The 15,018-nt window shown below is 47.1% G+C and overlaps 1 protein-coding gene across 3 annotated transcripts in view; it reads left to right on the top strand.

Moving 5' to 3' along the window:
- The first annotated feature begins 485 nt into the window (after positions 1 to 485).
- Positions 486 to 15,018, top strand: part of LOC125024632 (papilin-like) — a 29,490-nt gene continuing 14,957 nt past the window's right edge. Inside the window, exons 1-4 of one of the 3 annotated variants that reach the window (XM_047612434.1) lie at positions 486 to 624; positions 6,886 to 6,986; positions 8,108 to 8,379; positions 12,225 to 12,422. In XM_047612434.1, coding sequence (XP_047468390.1) covers positions 6,913 to 6,986; positions 8,108 to 8,379; positions 12,225 to 12,422 — 544 coding nt within the window. In that variant the 5' untranslated portion in view covers positions 486 to 624; positions 6,886 to 6,912. Of the gene's footprint in view, positions 625 to 1,143; positions 1,170 to 3,617; positions 3,756 to 6,885; positions 6,987 to 8,107; positions 8,380 to 12,224; positions 12,423 to 15,018 lie in introns of those variants that run through there. The other 2 variants (XM_047612435.1, XM_047612433.1) reach the window with 2 other exon arrangements.

Genomic DNA, 15,018 nt, shown 5'->3' with positions numbered 1-15,018 from the left:
TATTAATTTGATATATTCAGGTAAATGTTATGTATTAAACTTTTAAAATGTTTAACAGAGCACGTCCTTCTATATAATGAATGTACTAAATGGATTAATATCTATTTATCAAAAACAAAATATCTCCCTCAGCAAAAGTGTGTGTATATATTTATACATGTATACATATATACATACATATACATATATACAAATATATGTATATATGTATATATGTATATATGTATATATGTATATATATACATGTATTTACCTATATATACATACATATATACACACATATATACGTATATATGCATACATATACAAACATACACATCTATACACAAAAAAAAAAAAAAAAATCGAAAAAACCAGAAAAAATCGAGAAAAAAAACATAGAAAACCCCCCCCTCCTCCTCAACATTGCAGACGCCTGCAACCTTCCCCCGAGCTCGGGCCCTTGCAACGGGTCCTTCCGGAAGTGGCACCACGACCCTTATGACAGGCGCTGCAGGCCTTTCGTCTACAGCGGCTGCCAAGGAAACAGCAATAGATTCTCGACGCAGGAGGAGTGCGAGGCGGTGTGTGTGTATCATGACACGCTCCTGCCCAGAGGGAATGACACCAAGGACGCTAATATAAGTAAGGGAGAGAGAGAGGGAGATAAAGGGAGATAAGAGATAGAGGGAGATAAGAGATCAAAGGAGATAAGAGATAAAGGGAGAGAGGGAGGAGATAAGAGAGAGAGGGAGAGAGAGAGGGAGATAATAGATAAAGGGATAGAGGGAGGAGATAAGGGAGAGAGGGAGAGAGGGTGAAAGGGAGGGAGAGAGGAATGCGAGGCGGTGTGTGTGTACCATGACACGCTCCTGCCCAGAGGGAATGACACCAAGGACGCTAATATAAGTAAGGGAGAGAGAGAGGGAGATAAAGGGAGATAAGAGATAGAGGGAGATAAAGAGATCAAAGGAGATAAGAGATAAAGGAGATAAGAGATAAAGGGAGAGAGGGAGGAGATAAGAGAGAGAGGGAGAGAGAGAGGGAGATAATAGATAAAGGGATAGAGGGAGGAGATAAGGGAGAGAGGGAGAGAGGGTGAAAGGGAGGGAGAGAGGAATGCGAGGCGGTGTGTGTGTATCATGACACGCTCTTGCCCAGAGGGAATGACACCAAGGACGCTAATATAAGTAAGGGAGAGAGAGGGAGATAAAGGGAGATAAGAGATAAAGGGAGGAAGGGAGAGAGGGAGGAGATAAGATATAAAGGATAAGAGAGAAAGTGAGAGAGAGGAGAGGGAGATAAAAAGAGAAAGGGAGAGAGGAAAGGGAGATAAGAGAGAAAGGGAGAGAGAGGAGAGGGAGATAAGCTAGAAAGGGAGAGAGAGGAGAGGGAGATAAGAGAGAAAGGGAGAAGTCGAAAGGGTAATAAAAGGAAGAAGAGGGAGAGCGGGAGGCGAGGGAGAAAAGGAGGAGGAAAGAGAGAGGGAAGAGAGAGAGGGAGGGATAAAGGGAGAGAGAGAGAGGGAGAGGAAAGAGAGAGGAAAGAGAGAGGGAAGGAGAGAGATAAAGGGAGAGATAGAGGGAAAGGGAGGGAGAGGGAAAGGGAGGGATAGGGAAGAGGGAGGGAGATAGGAAGAGAGAGAGAGAGAGAGAGAGGGAGAGGAAGGGAGAGGAAGGGAGAGGAAGGAGAGGAAGGGAGAGAGAGAGGGAAAGGGAGGGATAGGGAAAGGGAGGGATAGGGAAGAGGGAGGGAGATAGGAAGAGAGAGAGAGAGAGAGGGAGGGAGATAGGAAGAGAGAGAGAGAGAGGGAGAGGAAGGGAGAGGAAGGGAGAGGAAGGGAGAGAGGAAGGGAGAGGAAGGGAGAGGAAGGAGAGGAAGGGAGAGGAAGGGAGAGGAAGGGAGAGAGAGAGGGAAAGGGAGGGTGAGGAATGAGGGAGAAAGAATAAGAAAGAATCTATAATTAGATACAGTTTTAAGCACTGCTGGAATGAATTAATCAAAATGAAATAATTCAGTCATTTATCTAATCACTTCTAATGAATGAATGAATTAAATTATTCTGAATGCCTCATTTGAAATTTCCTTCAATAACTTATTTTCTAACCCCTTGCATCAATAACTTTCAAAAATTAATCAAACTTAAAATTCCTGTTTATTTTAGTGTAGTTTTAGTTCAAATAACATTAATTTTTAAAAATAAAAATCTAATCTTGTAGTGTTTTTATTGTAAAATATTATAACATTTTTTTTTATTTTATTGCATTTTGCCTGATTTGATTAATAATATAATGTGATTTAATTTACCTAAATCTACTAAAACCTTCTCAACTTTCCTTTCTAATCTACGCCAGATCTACCTACTTATATATATATATATATATATATATATATATATATATATATATATATATAAATTATTATTTTTTTTTTTTAATTCCTTCTCAATTTTCCTTTTTAATCTACCCCAAATCTACTTATTTTTTCTTTTAAATATAATCTACGCAAATCTACCGACCTTCCTGTATTTCTCAAACGAATTCTACCCGAATCTACTCTACCGTTTTCTAATCCTCCTGTTTAATCTACCCCAATCTATTAATATATCCAGGTCTACCCTAATCTACTTTAATCGACCCCCAATCCACCCTTATCTATTCCTAATCCATCCATCTAATCCACCCTAATCCACCCCAAATCCCCCCCCCCCCCATCTAATCTAGCCCCTTGTTCTGATTCGAACCCAATCAAGCCTTATCCCCCAATCCCCCCAATCGACCCATCTAATCCACCCCAATCTACCCTAATCGACCTCAAATCCACCCTAATCGACCCCCAATCCCCCATCTACCATCTCATCCACCCCTATCCCCCAACCCACCCATCGAATCCACCCCAATCCACCCTAATCGACCCTTATCGACCCCCAATTCCCAATCTAATCCAGCCTAATCCACCCTAATCGACCCCCAATCCCCAATCTAATCCACCCTAATCTATTCCCAATCCAGCGTAATCGACCCCAATCCCCCTAATCTTCTCCAATCCACCCCCCCAAATCTTATCCACCCCAATCCCCCATCTAATCCTCTCCAATCCACCCCCCAATCTAATCCATCCCCAATCTTATCCAACACTTATCGACCCCCAATCCCCCCTAATCCCCCCAAATCCACCCATCGAATCCACCCTAATCCCCCAACCCACCCTAATCGTCCCCCAATCCACCCCAATCAAACCCCCCTAATCCATCCCCCCAATCCACCCTTATCCACCCTAATTGACCCCCAATCCCCCCATCGAATCCACCCCAATCCACCCATCTAATCCCCCCTCCCAATCCACACTTATCTATTCCCAATCCAGCCTAATCGATCCCAATCCATCCCCTAATCCACCCCCCATCTAATCCACCCCAACCCACCCTAATCCACTCCTAATCCACCCCAATACCCCCTTATCCATCCCCCCCAATCTTATCCACCCCCCAATCCCCCCCAATCTAATCCACCCCCCAATCCCCCCCAATCTAATCCACCCCCCAATCCCCCGCAATCTAATCCCGCCCCTCGTTCCGCCCCGCCTCCCAGTGATCTGCTCCCTGGCGGCCGACCCAGGCCCCTGCGCCGACGGCTACAAGCGCTGGCACTTCTCGCCGGCGGAAGGCACCTGCGTCCCCTTCACCTACGGCGGTTGCGCGGGGAACCTGAACCGCTTCAAGAAGTTCAGTTCCTGCGTCGAGTTCTGCTCCGCGGCCGTCGAGCGCTATAGGGGATGTGAGTGTCGAGTGGGAGTGGGGAGTCAGGAATAGGTGGTTGGGTGGAGTTGGAAAAGGTTGAGAGAAGCCATTTGTGGAGAGGCCGTTAGGAATGGGAGCTCAGTCACTTCTAAAAGTACAGTCACTTCTAAAAGTACAGTCACTTCTAAAAGTTCCGAAGTACCTGTGTCAGTTCAGTCACTTCTAAAAGTTCTAAAAGTACGTACGTCGATTCAGTCACTGATTAGGATTAAGATTAGAGGGTTAGAGAAGCCATTTGTTGAAGAGGCCGTTAGGGAAGGGAGCTCAGCCAATTCCAAAAGTACAGTCACTTCTAAAAGTAGAGTCACTTCTAAGGGTTCTAAAAGTATGTACGTCGAATAAGTCACTTCTAAAAGTAGAGTCATTTCTAAAAGCTCTAAAAGTACATGCATTGATTCAGTCACTTCTAAAAGATCAGGTACAGGGGATGTGAGTGTCGAGTGGGATTTGGAAATAAGGACTAGAGAAGGCATTTGTGGAGAGGCCGTTAGGAATGGGGAGCTCAGTCAATTCCAAAAGTACAGTCACTTCTAAAAGTTCTAAAAGTTAATGCATTTATTTAGTCACTTTTAAAAGTTCTAAAGTACCTACGTTGATCCAGTCACTTCTAAAAGTACAGTCACTACTAAAGGTTCTAAAAGTACGTACGTCGGTTCAGTCACTTCTAAAAGTTCTAAAAGTACATGCACTGATTCAGTCAATTCAGGAGGTGGTTGGGTGGAGTTGGAAAAGGTTTAGAGAAGGCATTTGTTGAAGAGGCAGTTAGGCATGGGAGCTCAGGCACTTCTAAAAGTACAGTCACTTCTAAAAGTTCTAAAAGTACATGCATTTATTTAGTCACTTCTAAAAGTAAAGTCACTTCTAAAAGTTCTAAGAGTACATGCATTTATTTAGTCACTTCTAAAAGTTCAGTCGCTTCTAAAAGTTCTAAGAGTACATGCATTTATTTAGTCACTTCTAAAAGTTCAGTCACTTCTAAAAGTTCTAAAAGTAAATGCATTTATTTAGTCACTTCTAAAAGTACAGTCATTTCTAAAGGTTCTAAAAGTACATGCATTTATTTAGTCACTTCTAAAAGTTCTAAAAGTACATGCATTTATTTAGTCACTTCTAAAAGTACAGTCAGTTCTAAAAGTTCAAAAGTTCCTGCACTGATTCAGTCACTTCTAAAAGTACAGTCAGTTCTAAAAGTTCTAAAGTTCCTGCACTGATTCAGTCACTTCTAAAAGTTCTGAAGCGCCTGCGTCGAGATTTTGAATTAGAAACAGGACTAGAAAGGGGTTGCATGGAGTTAGAAAAGGCTTAGAGAATTGAGAGGCAAAGGGGTTTGATTTAGAGAGGTTTGATTTAGAAAGTTTTGATTTAGAGAGGTTTGATTTAGGAAGGTTTGGTTTAGAAAGTTTTGATTTAGAAAGTTTTGATTTAGAAAGTTTTGATTTAGGAAGGTTTGGTTTAGAAAGTTTTGATTTAGAAAGTTTTGATTTAGAAAGTTTTGATTTAGGAAGGTTTGGTTTAGAAAGTTTTGATTTAGAAAGTTTTGATTTAGAAAGTTTTGATTTCGAAAGGTTTGATTTCGAAAGGTTTGATTTCGAAAGTTTTGATTTAGAAAGTTTTGATTTAGAAAGTTTTGATTTAGGAAGGTTTGGTTTAGAAAGTTTTGATTTAGAAAGGTTTGATTTAGAAAGGTTTGATTTCGAAAGGTTTGATTTCGAAAGGTTTGGTTTAGAAAGGTTTGATTTCGAAAGGTTTGATTTCGAAAGGTTTGATTTAGAAATTGCGTCATCGGTTTTCGTTGTCTTTGTTTGCGAGTCTGTCGTTGTCTACTGTTTACACTGTTTTTGCTTTTGTTTTTGCGAGTTGAATGCATTTTTGTCCTGATTTTTTTTCTCTGCTTTGTCTTTGTCTCTCTCTCTCTTTCTTTGTCTTTGTCTTTGTCTCTCTCTCTTTTTTGTCACTCTCTCTTTTTTGTCACTCTCTCTTTTTTGTCTCTCTCTCTCTCTTTTCTCTCTCTTAATCTCCCTGTCTCTCTCTTTCTCTTTGTCTCTTTGTCTCTGTCTCTCTGTATTTGTTTGCATTGTAGAATAACATTTGCTTTGTAATGCTTAATGTTAATATTTAAGTTATTCATCATCATCATCATCATTATCTTCATCTTCATCTTCATCTTCATCTTCATCTTCATCTTCATCATCTTCATCATTTCATTTTCATTTTCATTTTCATTTTCATTTTCATTTTCATTTTCATTTTCATTTTCATTTTCATTTTCATCTTCATCATCATTATTATTTATTCATCTACCTACCTCCTCTTTGTTTACCCCCCTCCCCCCCAAAAAAAGAAAATAGTGAATATAAAAACGAAAATACAGTAATACAGATAAATAATTGACTAATCATTTTGACCAAGCTATAACCCCCCCCCCCCCACACTCAAAAAAAAAAAAAAAAAAACATATATAATGACTAAAAGGATAATTATAAATGAGTGATAATTATAAACAGAAGTGATAATGTCGAATAAAAATGATAATCATAATAATTGACCTCTTGACGTTTTTTACCTCTGCTGACCTCTCTTGACCTTGCTTTACCCCTTTTGACCTCAGTCGACGTTTTTTTTTTTTACTTCTATTGACCTCAATTGACTTTTTTTTAACCCCTCTTGACCTTTTTTTAAATATCCCTCTTGACCTGACCTTTTTGACCTCTCTTGACCTTTTATTCTGACCTCTCTTGACCCCCCCCCTTTTTTTTTACCTCACTTGACCTTTAATTTTGACCTCTCTTGACCTTTAATTTTGACCTTTCGACCTTTTATTTTGACCTCTCGACCTTTTATTTTGACCTCTCATGACTTTTTTTTTTTTTACCTCTTGACCTCTTGACCTTTTATTTGAACCTTTTGACATCTTGACCCTTTTTATTTTGACCTCTTGACCCTTTTTTATTTTGACCTCTTGACCCTTTTTTATTTTGACATCTTGACCCTTTTTTATTTTGACATCTTGACCCTTTTTATTTTGACCTCTTGACCCTTTTTTATTTTGACCTCTTGACCCTTTTTTATTTTGACCTCTTCTGATCTTTCTTTGACCTCGTGCCCAGCCATCCCCACGACGACCCACGACCCGAATGCCATCGTCGTGCCCCGCCCCGACGGTGCCAGCGACTGCCAGGCCGAGAAGATCGAGTGCCAGCTACTCAGCGTGAGTTTTTCTTTTTTATTAATATTCTTTTTTATTATTTAATAATATTATTATTATTATTATTATTATTATTATTATTATTATTATTATTTATTTATTATTATCATTATTATTATTATTATTTTTATTCTACTCAGCATGAGTGATTTTTTTTTTTTTTTGGTTTGGTTTAGGGGGGAAGGGATTAATATTTAATATAATTAATATTATATTATTAACCCAAATTATCCTTTATATTTATTTATTTATTTATTTATTTATTTATTTATTTATTTTTTTATTCTTTATATTTATTTATATTTATTTATTATTTATATTTATTTATATTTATTTATATTTATTTATTTATTTATTTATTCTTTATATTTATTTATTCTTTATATTTATTTATTTAATTATTTATTTATTTTATTTTTTTTTTTATTCTTTATATTTATTTATATTTATTTATTTATTTATTTATTTATTTATTTATTTATTCTTTCGTTACCCTTAATAACCCTATTTATTGTTTAATTACCCTTTCTTACCTCAATTTGCTCTCTAATTACCCGTAATTACCCATTACTCTAGTAACCCTATTTATATTTTAATTACCCTTAATTACCTCATCTCTAATTACCCGTAATTACCTTATAGTCACCCCTAATTAGTCTAATTACCCCTATTACCCTCTAATCATCTCCCTAATTACTTGAGAACCCCCACAGTGCCCCTAATTAGTCTAATTACCCCTAATTACTCTCTAATTACCCCAAATTACACTTCATCTCCCTAATTATATTTAATTACCACCTAATTACTCTCTAATTCCCCCAAATTACACTTCATCTCCCTAATTATATTAAATTACCCTCTAATTACCTTCTCATTCCCCCCTGATTCCCCCCCAGTGCCTCTAATTACCGCCTAATTACTCTCTAATTACCCCAAATTACACTTCATCTCCCTAATTATATTTATTTACCCTCTAATTACCTTCTCATTCCCCCCTGATTCCCCCCCAGTGCCTCTAATTACCGCCTAATTACTCTCTAATTACCCCAAATTACACTTCATCTCCCTAATTATATTTATTTACCCTCTAATTACCTTCTCATTCCCCCCTGATTCCCCCCCAGTGCCCGTACGGCGTGCAAGCAGGCGGCGGACGCGCGCGGGTGCCACGTGTGCTCGTGCTTCGACCCCTGCGAGCGGACGCGGTGCCCCGAGCTGACCCAGTGCGCCGTTGACCTGACCTCCGGCGACCTGACCTCCGGCGACCTGACCTCCGGCGACCTGACCTCCGGCGACCTGACCTCCGGCGACCTGACCTCCGGCGACCTGACCTCCGGCGATCTGACCTCCGGCGGCGCGCAGGAGGGCAGCCCGTGGGTCGGGGTGTGTCGGGAAGGTAAGGGTTGAGGGGTGGGGGTAGGGTAGGGTAAGGGGGGAGGGGGTGTATGGGTGAGGGATGGGGGGAAGTGGGGGAAGGTAAGGTTTGAGTAGGGGGTGAGGGGTTGGAAGGAGAGGGGGTGGGAGGAGGATGGGAGAGGGGGTAGGGGTGAGGGGTGGGGTAGGGGAGGATGGGAGAGGGGGGAGGGGTGGTATGGGAAGGGGGGAGAGGGGGTAGGGGTGAGGGGTGGGGTAGGGGAGGATGGGAGAGGGGGGAGGGGTGGTATGGGAAGGGGGGAGAGGGGGTAGGGGTGAGGGGTGGGGTAGGGGAGGATGGGAGAGGGGGGGAGGGGTGGTATGGGAAGGGGGGAGAGGGGGTAGGGGTGAGGGGTGGGGTAGGGGAGGATGGGAGAGGGGGGAGGGGTGGTATGGGAAGGGGGGGAGAGGGGGTAGGGGTGAGGGGTGGGGTAGGGGAGGATGGGAGAGGGGGGAGGGGGGATGGGAAGGGGGGAGGGGGGGAGGGGGGGGTGGTAGGGGTGGAAGGGAAGGGGGGGTGGGGGGGTGGGGTGGGGGTGGGGAGTGGGAGGGGGGGGGGGTGGTTTGGGGGGGGGGAGGGGAGCGTGGTGGTGGGAGTGAGGGTGGGGTGGGGGGGATGGGAGAGGGGGAGGGGTGGATGGGAAGGGGGGAGGGAGAGGGGGGGGGGGAGGGGTAGGGGGGGGTAGGGGAGGATGGGGAGGGGGAGGGGGGGGGGGTGGTAGGGGGGGGAGAGGGGGTAGGGGTGAGGGGTGGGGTAGGGGAGGATGGGAGAGGGGGGAGGGGTGGTATGGGAAGGGGGAGGGGGGTAGGGAGTGGTGGGGGAGGTTGGGGTGGGTTGGTGGGGGGGGGGGGTTTGGGGAGGTTAGGAGGTAAGGGATTAAGGGGAATAGATGTTTGGGAGGTTGGTGTGGGGGTGGTTGTATGGGGGGGGAGGGGTAGGTGAGAGTGGGTGGGGGTGGCCTGAGGGGGGAGGGGGAGGGAGGGGGGGAGTTGGTGGTGGATGGTGGGTAGGGGAGGATGGGAGTATGGGGGGGTTGTATGGGAAGGTGGTGGGGGTGGTGGTGGGGAGTGTGGGGTAGTGGGGGTGGGGGTGAATATTAAAAAAAAAAAAAAAAAGTTCTGAAGGAAGATTGAGTTTTTATTTTTTTATTTTTTTTATTTTTTTTAATATTTTTTTTTTTTTTTTTTTTTTAAAGATTTGAGTGTGTTTTTAAGAGAGCTTTTGAAGGATTTTTTAGAAAGCTTTTGAAGGATTTTTTAGAAAGTGCTTTTGAAGCAATTTTTAAAGAGCTTTTGAAGGAATTTTTAAAGAGCTTTTGTGGGAATTTTTATAGAGCTTTTGTAGCAATTTTTAAAGAGCTTTTGAAGCAATTTTTAAAGAGCTTTTGTAGCAATTTTTAAAGAGCTTTTGAAGCAATTTTTAAAGAGCTTTTGAAGCAAATTTTAAAGAGCTTTTGTGGGAATTTTTAAAGAGGTTTTGTGGGAATTTTTAAAGAGGTTTTGAAGGAATTTTTATAGAGCTTTTGTGGCAATTTTTATAGAGCTTTTGTGGGAATTTATAAAGAGCTTTTGTGGGAATTTTTAAAGAGCTTTTGTGAGAATTTTTAAAGAGCTTTTGAGGGAATTTTTATAGAGCTTTTGTGGGAATTTCTATAGAGCTTTATGTGGGCTTTTCTATTGAGCTATTTTTTGTGGGCTATATTTCTATAGGCTTTTGCGTGGGAATATTTAATAATGAGCTTTTGTGGGAATTTTTAAAGAGCTTTTGTGGGAATTTTTAAAGAGCTTTTGAGGGAATTTTTATAGAGCTTTTGTGGGAATTGTCTATTTGTGATTGGGTGGGTATGTCTATATGCGTTTATATGTGGTGTTGTTGTTTTTTTGAGGGCATGGGTTCTGGGTGGCTTAGGGTGCCAGTGGGGCAGTGGGGTGGCCGTGGGGGGTGAGATGTGGGACGTCGAGCGAGAGGGAGCGGGAGAAGGGGAGAGCGGGAGGAGAGGTGAGAGAAGGGGAGCGGGAGGGAGGGCGAGGGAAGAGGGAGCGGGCGGAGGATGCGCTGGCGGGAGGGAGGGAGAGGGAGGGGGGCGGGAGGAGGGTCTAGTGAGCGAGGGTATGGGAGGGAGCGGACGGGGCGAGAGGGAGAGGGAGATAGGGGGGAGAGAAAGAGGGAGCGGGCGGGAGGGAGCAGGGCAGCGGAGGGAAGAAGGCGCGAGGGCAGCAGAGGGGAGAGGGGGGAAGGGAGCGGGCAGGGAGGGAGCGGGGATGAGGGAGAGCGGGAGAGGGAGGGCAGTGAGAGGGAGAGGGAGAGAGGGGCGAGCGGGAGGGAGGGAGAGGGAGGGAGGGAGAGGGAAGAGGAGAGAGGGGCGTGAGGGAGAGGGAGGGAGGGAGAGGGAGAGCGGGGAGGGCGGGAGGGAGAGGGAGGGAGGGATAGGGAGGGGAGGGAGAGGGAGAGAGGGAGAGGGAGGAGGGAGAGGGAGAGAGGGTGAGGGAGCGGGGGAGAGGGAGAGAGGAGAGGGAGTCGGGAGACTGGCGCAGGGCAGAGAGGGAGGGAGCGGGCGAGGGGGCGGAGAGGGCGCGGCGGGCGGGGGAGAGCTGGCGGGCGGGGGAGGGAAGAGCGGGCGATGGCGGGGAGGGCGCGGGGCGGGCTCGGGCGGAGAGGGAGCGCAGGGCGCGCGGGGGATGGAGCCGCGGGGAGGCTGGGGGAGGTATGCGGGCGAGCATGTGGTTTCTCTTTTTTCTCTACTTTTTTCTCTTCTCAGTTATATATCTTTGCCTCGTTTCTTCTTCCTTTTATCTATTTCGCTACTTTCTCTTCCTCTTTTCTGTCTGTTCTCTCATTCAGTTATCTCTTTCTCTTTTTTCTCTCTTTCTCTTTCTCAGGGTGAATGCCCGGCCGGCTGCCCCTCCACCCACAGTACTCGCCGACAGGCCAGACCCGCGCATCACCGCCCGTTCACTCCCGAACCCACACCCCACCCGCCCATCCCCCCCCGCCCCCCCAGCTCACGTAGCTCCCGCTGCTCCCTCCCGTCTCCCCTCCATTCCTCTCACCTCTCTCCCTTCCCATAAACCTCCCTCCCCCTTTTTCCTCAATCCACTCCTCCCCCCTTCCTCCAATCCCTCCGCTCTCTCCTCCTCCTTCCCCTCCCTCCCTCCCTCCCCTCCCCCCCCCCCTCCCCTTCCCTCCCCCCCCCCTTCCCTCCTCTCCCTCCCCCCCCTCCCCTCCCCCCCCCTCCCCCTCCCCCTTCCTCTCCCTCTCCCTCCCTCCCCTCACTCCCCCTACCCCTCCCCCCCCTCCCCTTCACCCTTCTCCTCTCACCCAATCATAACAAATCCCTTTCAATTCGTTCCAGTGGACAAAATCCGGCTCGGGGGGCTTTTGGGACCCCTCCCCCTTTCCCCTTTTCATCCCTCTCCCCCCCCTCTTCTCCTCTTCTAATCCTCCCTCCCTTCCTTCTCCTCCCTTCCCTCCCCCCTCTTTCTCTTTCGCTCTTTCCTCTTTCCTCTTTCTCTTTTCTCTTTTCTCTCTATTTCCCTCTTTCCTCTTTCCCCCCTTTTCCTCTTTCCCTCTTTTTCCCCTTTCCCTTTTCCCTTTTCCATCTTTTCTCTTTCCTCTTTCCCTCTTTCCCTATTTCCTCTTTCCTCTTTCCCTCTTTCCCTCTTTCCCTCTTTCCCTCTTTCCCTCTTTTTCCCCTTTCCCTTTCCCTTCTTTCCTCTTTCCCTCTCTCCTCTTCCTCTTTCCCTCTTTCCCTCTTTCCTCCTCCCTCCCTCCCCTCCCCTCCCCTCTCCCCAACCAAAATCATAACAAATCCCCTTCCTTCGTTCCAGTGAACAAATCCGGCCGATGTCCTTCCCCCAGCGGCCGCCTCATCCCCTCCGAGTGCCAGGACGAGTGCCAGAACGACTCCGGGTGCCAGAGCGACCTGAAGTGTTGCCATAACGGCTGTGCCATGTCGTGTGCCAAGCCAGTGCCAGAGGAAGGCGAGGTGCCTGTCACTCGGCCGCCGGTGACTACGCCTGTGCAAGGTGAGAGGGAGAGGAAGGGAGAGGGGGAGGGAAGGAGGAAGGGAGAGAGAGAGAGAGAGAGAGGGGAGAAAGAGAGAGAGAGAGAGAGAGAGAGAGAGAGAGAGAGAGAGAGAGAGAGAGAGAGAGAGAGAGAGAGAGAAAGAGAGAGAGGAGCAAGAGAGAGAGGGAGCAAGAGAGAGAGAGGGAGCAAGAGAGAGAGAGGGAGCAAGAGAGAGAGAGGGAGCAAGAGAGAGGGAGAGGGAGCAAGAGAGAGAGAGAGGGAGCAAGAGAGAGAGAGGGAGCAAGAGAGAGGCGAGAGGGAGCAAGAGAGAGAGAGAGGGAGCAAGAGAGAGAGAGGGAGCAAGAGAGAGAGAGGGAGCAGAGAGAGAGAGAGGGAGCAAGAGAGAGAGAGAGAGGGAGCAAGAGAGAGAGAGAGGGAGCAAGAGAGAGAGAGAGAGGGAGCAAGAGAGAGAGAGAGAGGGAGCAAGAGAGAGAGAGAGAGGGAGCAAGAGAGAGAGAGAGAGGGAGCAAGAGAGAGAGAGAGAGGGAGCAAGAGAGAGAGAGAGAGGGAGCAAGAGAGAGAGAGAGAGGGAGCAAGAGAGAGAGAGAGAGGGAGCAAGAGAGAGAGAGAGAGGGAGCAAGAGAGAGAGAGAGAGGGAGCAAGAGAGAGAGAGAGAGGGAGCAAGAGAGAGAGAGAGAGGGAGCAAGAGAGAGAGAGAGAGGGAGCAAGAGAGAGAGAGAGAGGGAGCAAGAGAGAGAGAGAGAGGGAGCAAGAGAGAGAGAGAGAGGGAGCAAGAGAGAGAGAGAGAGGGAGCAAGAGAGAGAGAGAGAGGGAGCAAGAGAGAGAGAGAGAGGGAGCAAGAGAGAGAGAGAGAGGGAGCAAGAGAGAGAGAGAGAGGGAGCAAGAGAGAGAGAGAGAGGGAGCAAGAGAGAGAGAGAGAGGGAGCAAGAGAGAGAGAGAGAGGGAGCAAGAGAGAGAGAGAGAGGGAGCAAGAGAGAGAGAGAGAGGGAGCAAGAGAGAGAGAGAGAGGGAGCAAGAGAGAGAGAGAGAGGGAGCAAGAGAGAGAGAGAGAGGGAGCAAGAGAGAGAGAGAGAGGGAGCAAGAGAGAGAGAGAGAGGGAGCAAGAGAGAGAGAGAGAGGGAGCAAGAGAGAGAGAGAGAGGGAGCAAGAGAGAGAGAGAGAGGGAGCAAGAGAGAGAGAGAGAGGGAGCAAGAGAGAGAGAGAGAGAGGGAGCAAGAGAGAGAGAGAGAGGGAGCAAGAGAGAGAGAGAGAGGGAGCAAGAGAGAGAGAGAGAGAGGGAGCAAGAGAGAGAGAGAGAGGGAGCAAGAGAGAGAGAGAGAGGGAGCAAGAGAGAGAGAGAGAGGGAGCAAGAGAGAGAGAGAGAGGGAGCAAGAGAGAGAGAGAGAGGGAGCAAGAGAGAGAGAGAGAGGGAGCAAGAGAGAGAGAGAGAGGGAGCAAGAGAGAGAGAGAGAGGGAGCAAGAGAGAGAGAGAGAGGGAGCAAGAGAGAGAGAGAGAGGGAGCAAGAGAGAGAGAGAGAGGGAGCAAGAGAGAGAGAGAGAGGGAGCAAGAGAGAGAGAGAGAGGGAGCAAGAGAGAGAGAGAGAGAGGGAGCAAGAGAGAGAGAGAGAGGGAGCAAGAGAGAGAGAGAGAGGGAGCAAGAGAGAGAGAGAGAGGGAGCAAGAGAGAGAGAGAGAGGGAGCAAGAGAGAGAGAGAGAGGGAGCAAGAGAGAGAGAGAGAGGGAGCAAGAGAGAGAGAGAGAGGGAGCAAGAGAGAGAGAGAGAGGGAGCAAGAGAGAGAGAGAGAGGGAGCAAGAGAGAGAGAGAGAGGGAGCAAGAGAGAGAGAGAGAGGGAGCAAGAGAGAGAGAGAGAGGGAGCAAGAGAGAGAGAGAGAGGGAGCAAGAGAGAGAGAGAGAGGGAGCAAGAGAGAGAGAGAGAGGGAGCAAGAGAGAGAGAGAGAGGGAGCAAGAGAGAGAGAGAGAGGGAGCAAGAGAGAGAGAGAGAGGGAGCAAGAGAGAGAGAGAGAGGGAGCAAGAGAGAGAGAGAGAGGGAGCAAGAGAGAGAGAGAGAGGGAGCAAGAGAGAGAGAGAGAGGGAGCAAGAGAGAGAGAGAGAGGGAGCAAGAGAGAGAGAGAGAGGGAGCAAGAGAGAGAGAGAGAGGGAGCAAGAGAGAGAGAGAGAGGGAGCAAGAGAGAGAGAGAGAGGGAGCAAGAGAGAGAGAGAGAGGGAGCAAGAGAGAGAGAGAGAGGGAGCAAGAGAGAGAGAGAGAGGGAGCAAGAGAGAGAGAGAGAGGGAGCAAGAGAGAGAGAGAGAGGGAGCAAGAGAGAGAGAGAGAGGGAGCAAGAGAGAGAGAGAGAGGGAGCAAGAGAGAGAGAGAGAGGGAGCAAGAGAGAGAGAGAGAGGGAGCAAGAGAGAGAGAGAGAGGGAGCAAGAGAGAGAGAGAGAGGGAGCAAGAGAGAGAGAGAGAGGGAGCAAGAGAGAGAGAGAGAGGGAGCAAGAGAGAGAGAGAGAGGGAGCAAGAGAGAGAGAGAGAGGGAGCAAGAGAGAGAGAGAGAGGGAGCAAGAGAGAGAGAGAGAGAGAGCAAGAGAGAGAGAGAGGGAGCAAGAGAGAGGGAGCAA

Source organism: Penaeus chinensis, unplaced genomic scaffold (assembly GCF_019202785.1).
Source record: "Penaeus chinensis breed Huanghai No. 1 unplaced genomic scaffold, ASM1920278v2 CTG_1096, whole genome shotgun sequence".
NCBI classification, from domain to species: domain Eukaryota; kingdom Metazoa; phylum Arthropoda; class Malacostraca; order Decapoda; family Penaeidae; genus Penaeus; species Penaeus chinensis.
Note: the sequence above shows the minus strand (reverse complement) of the source record. Positions and strands in the feature narration are given on the sequence as shown.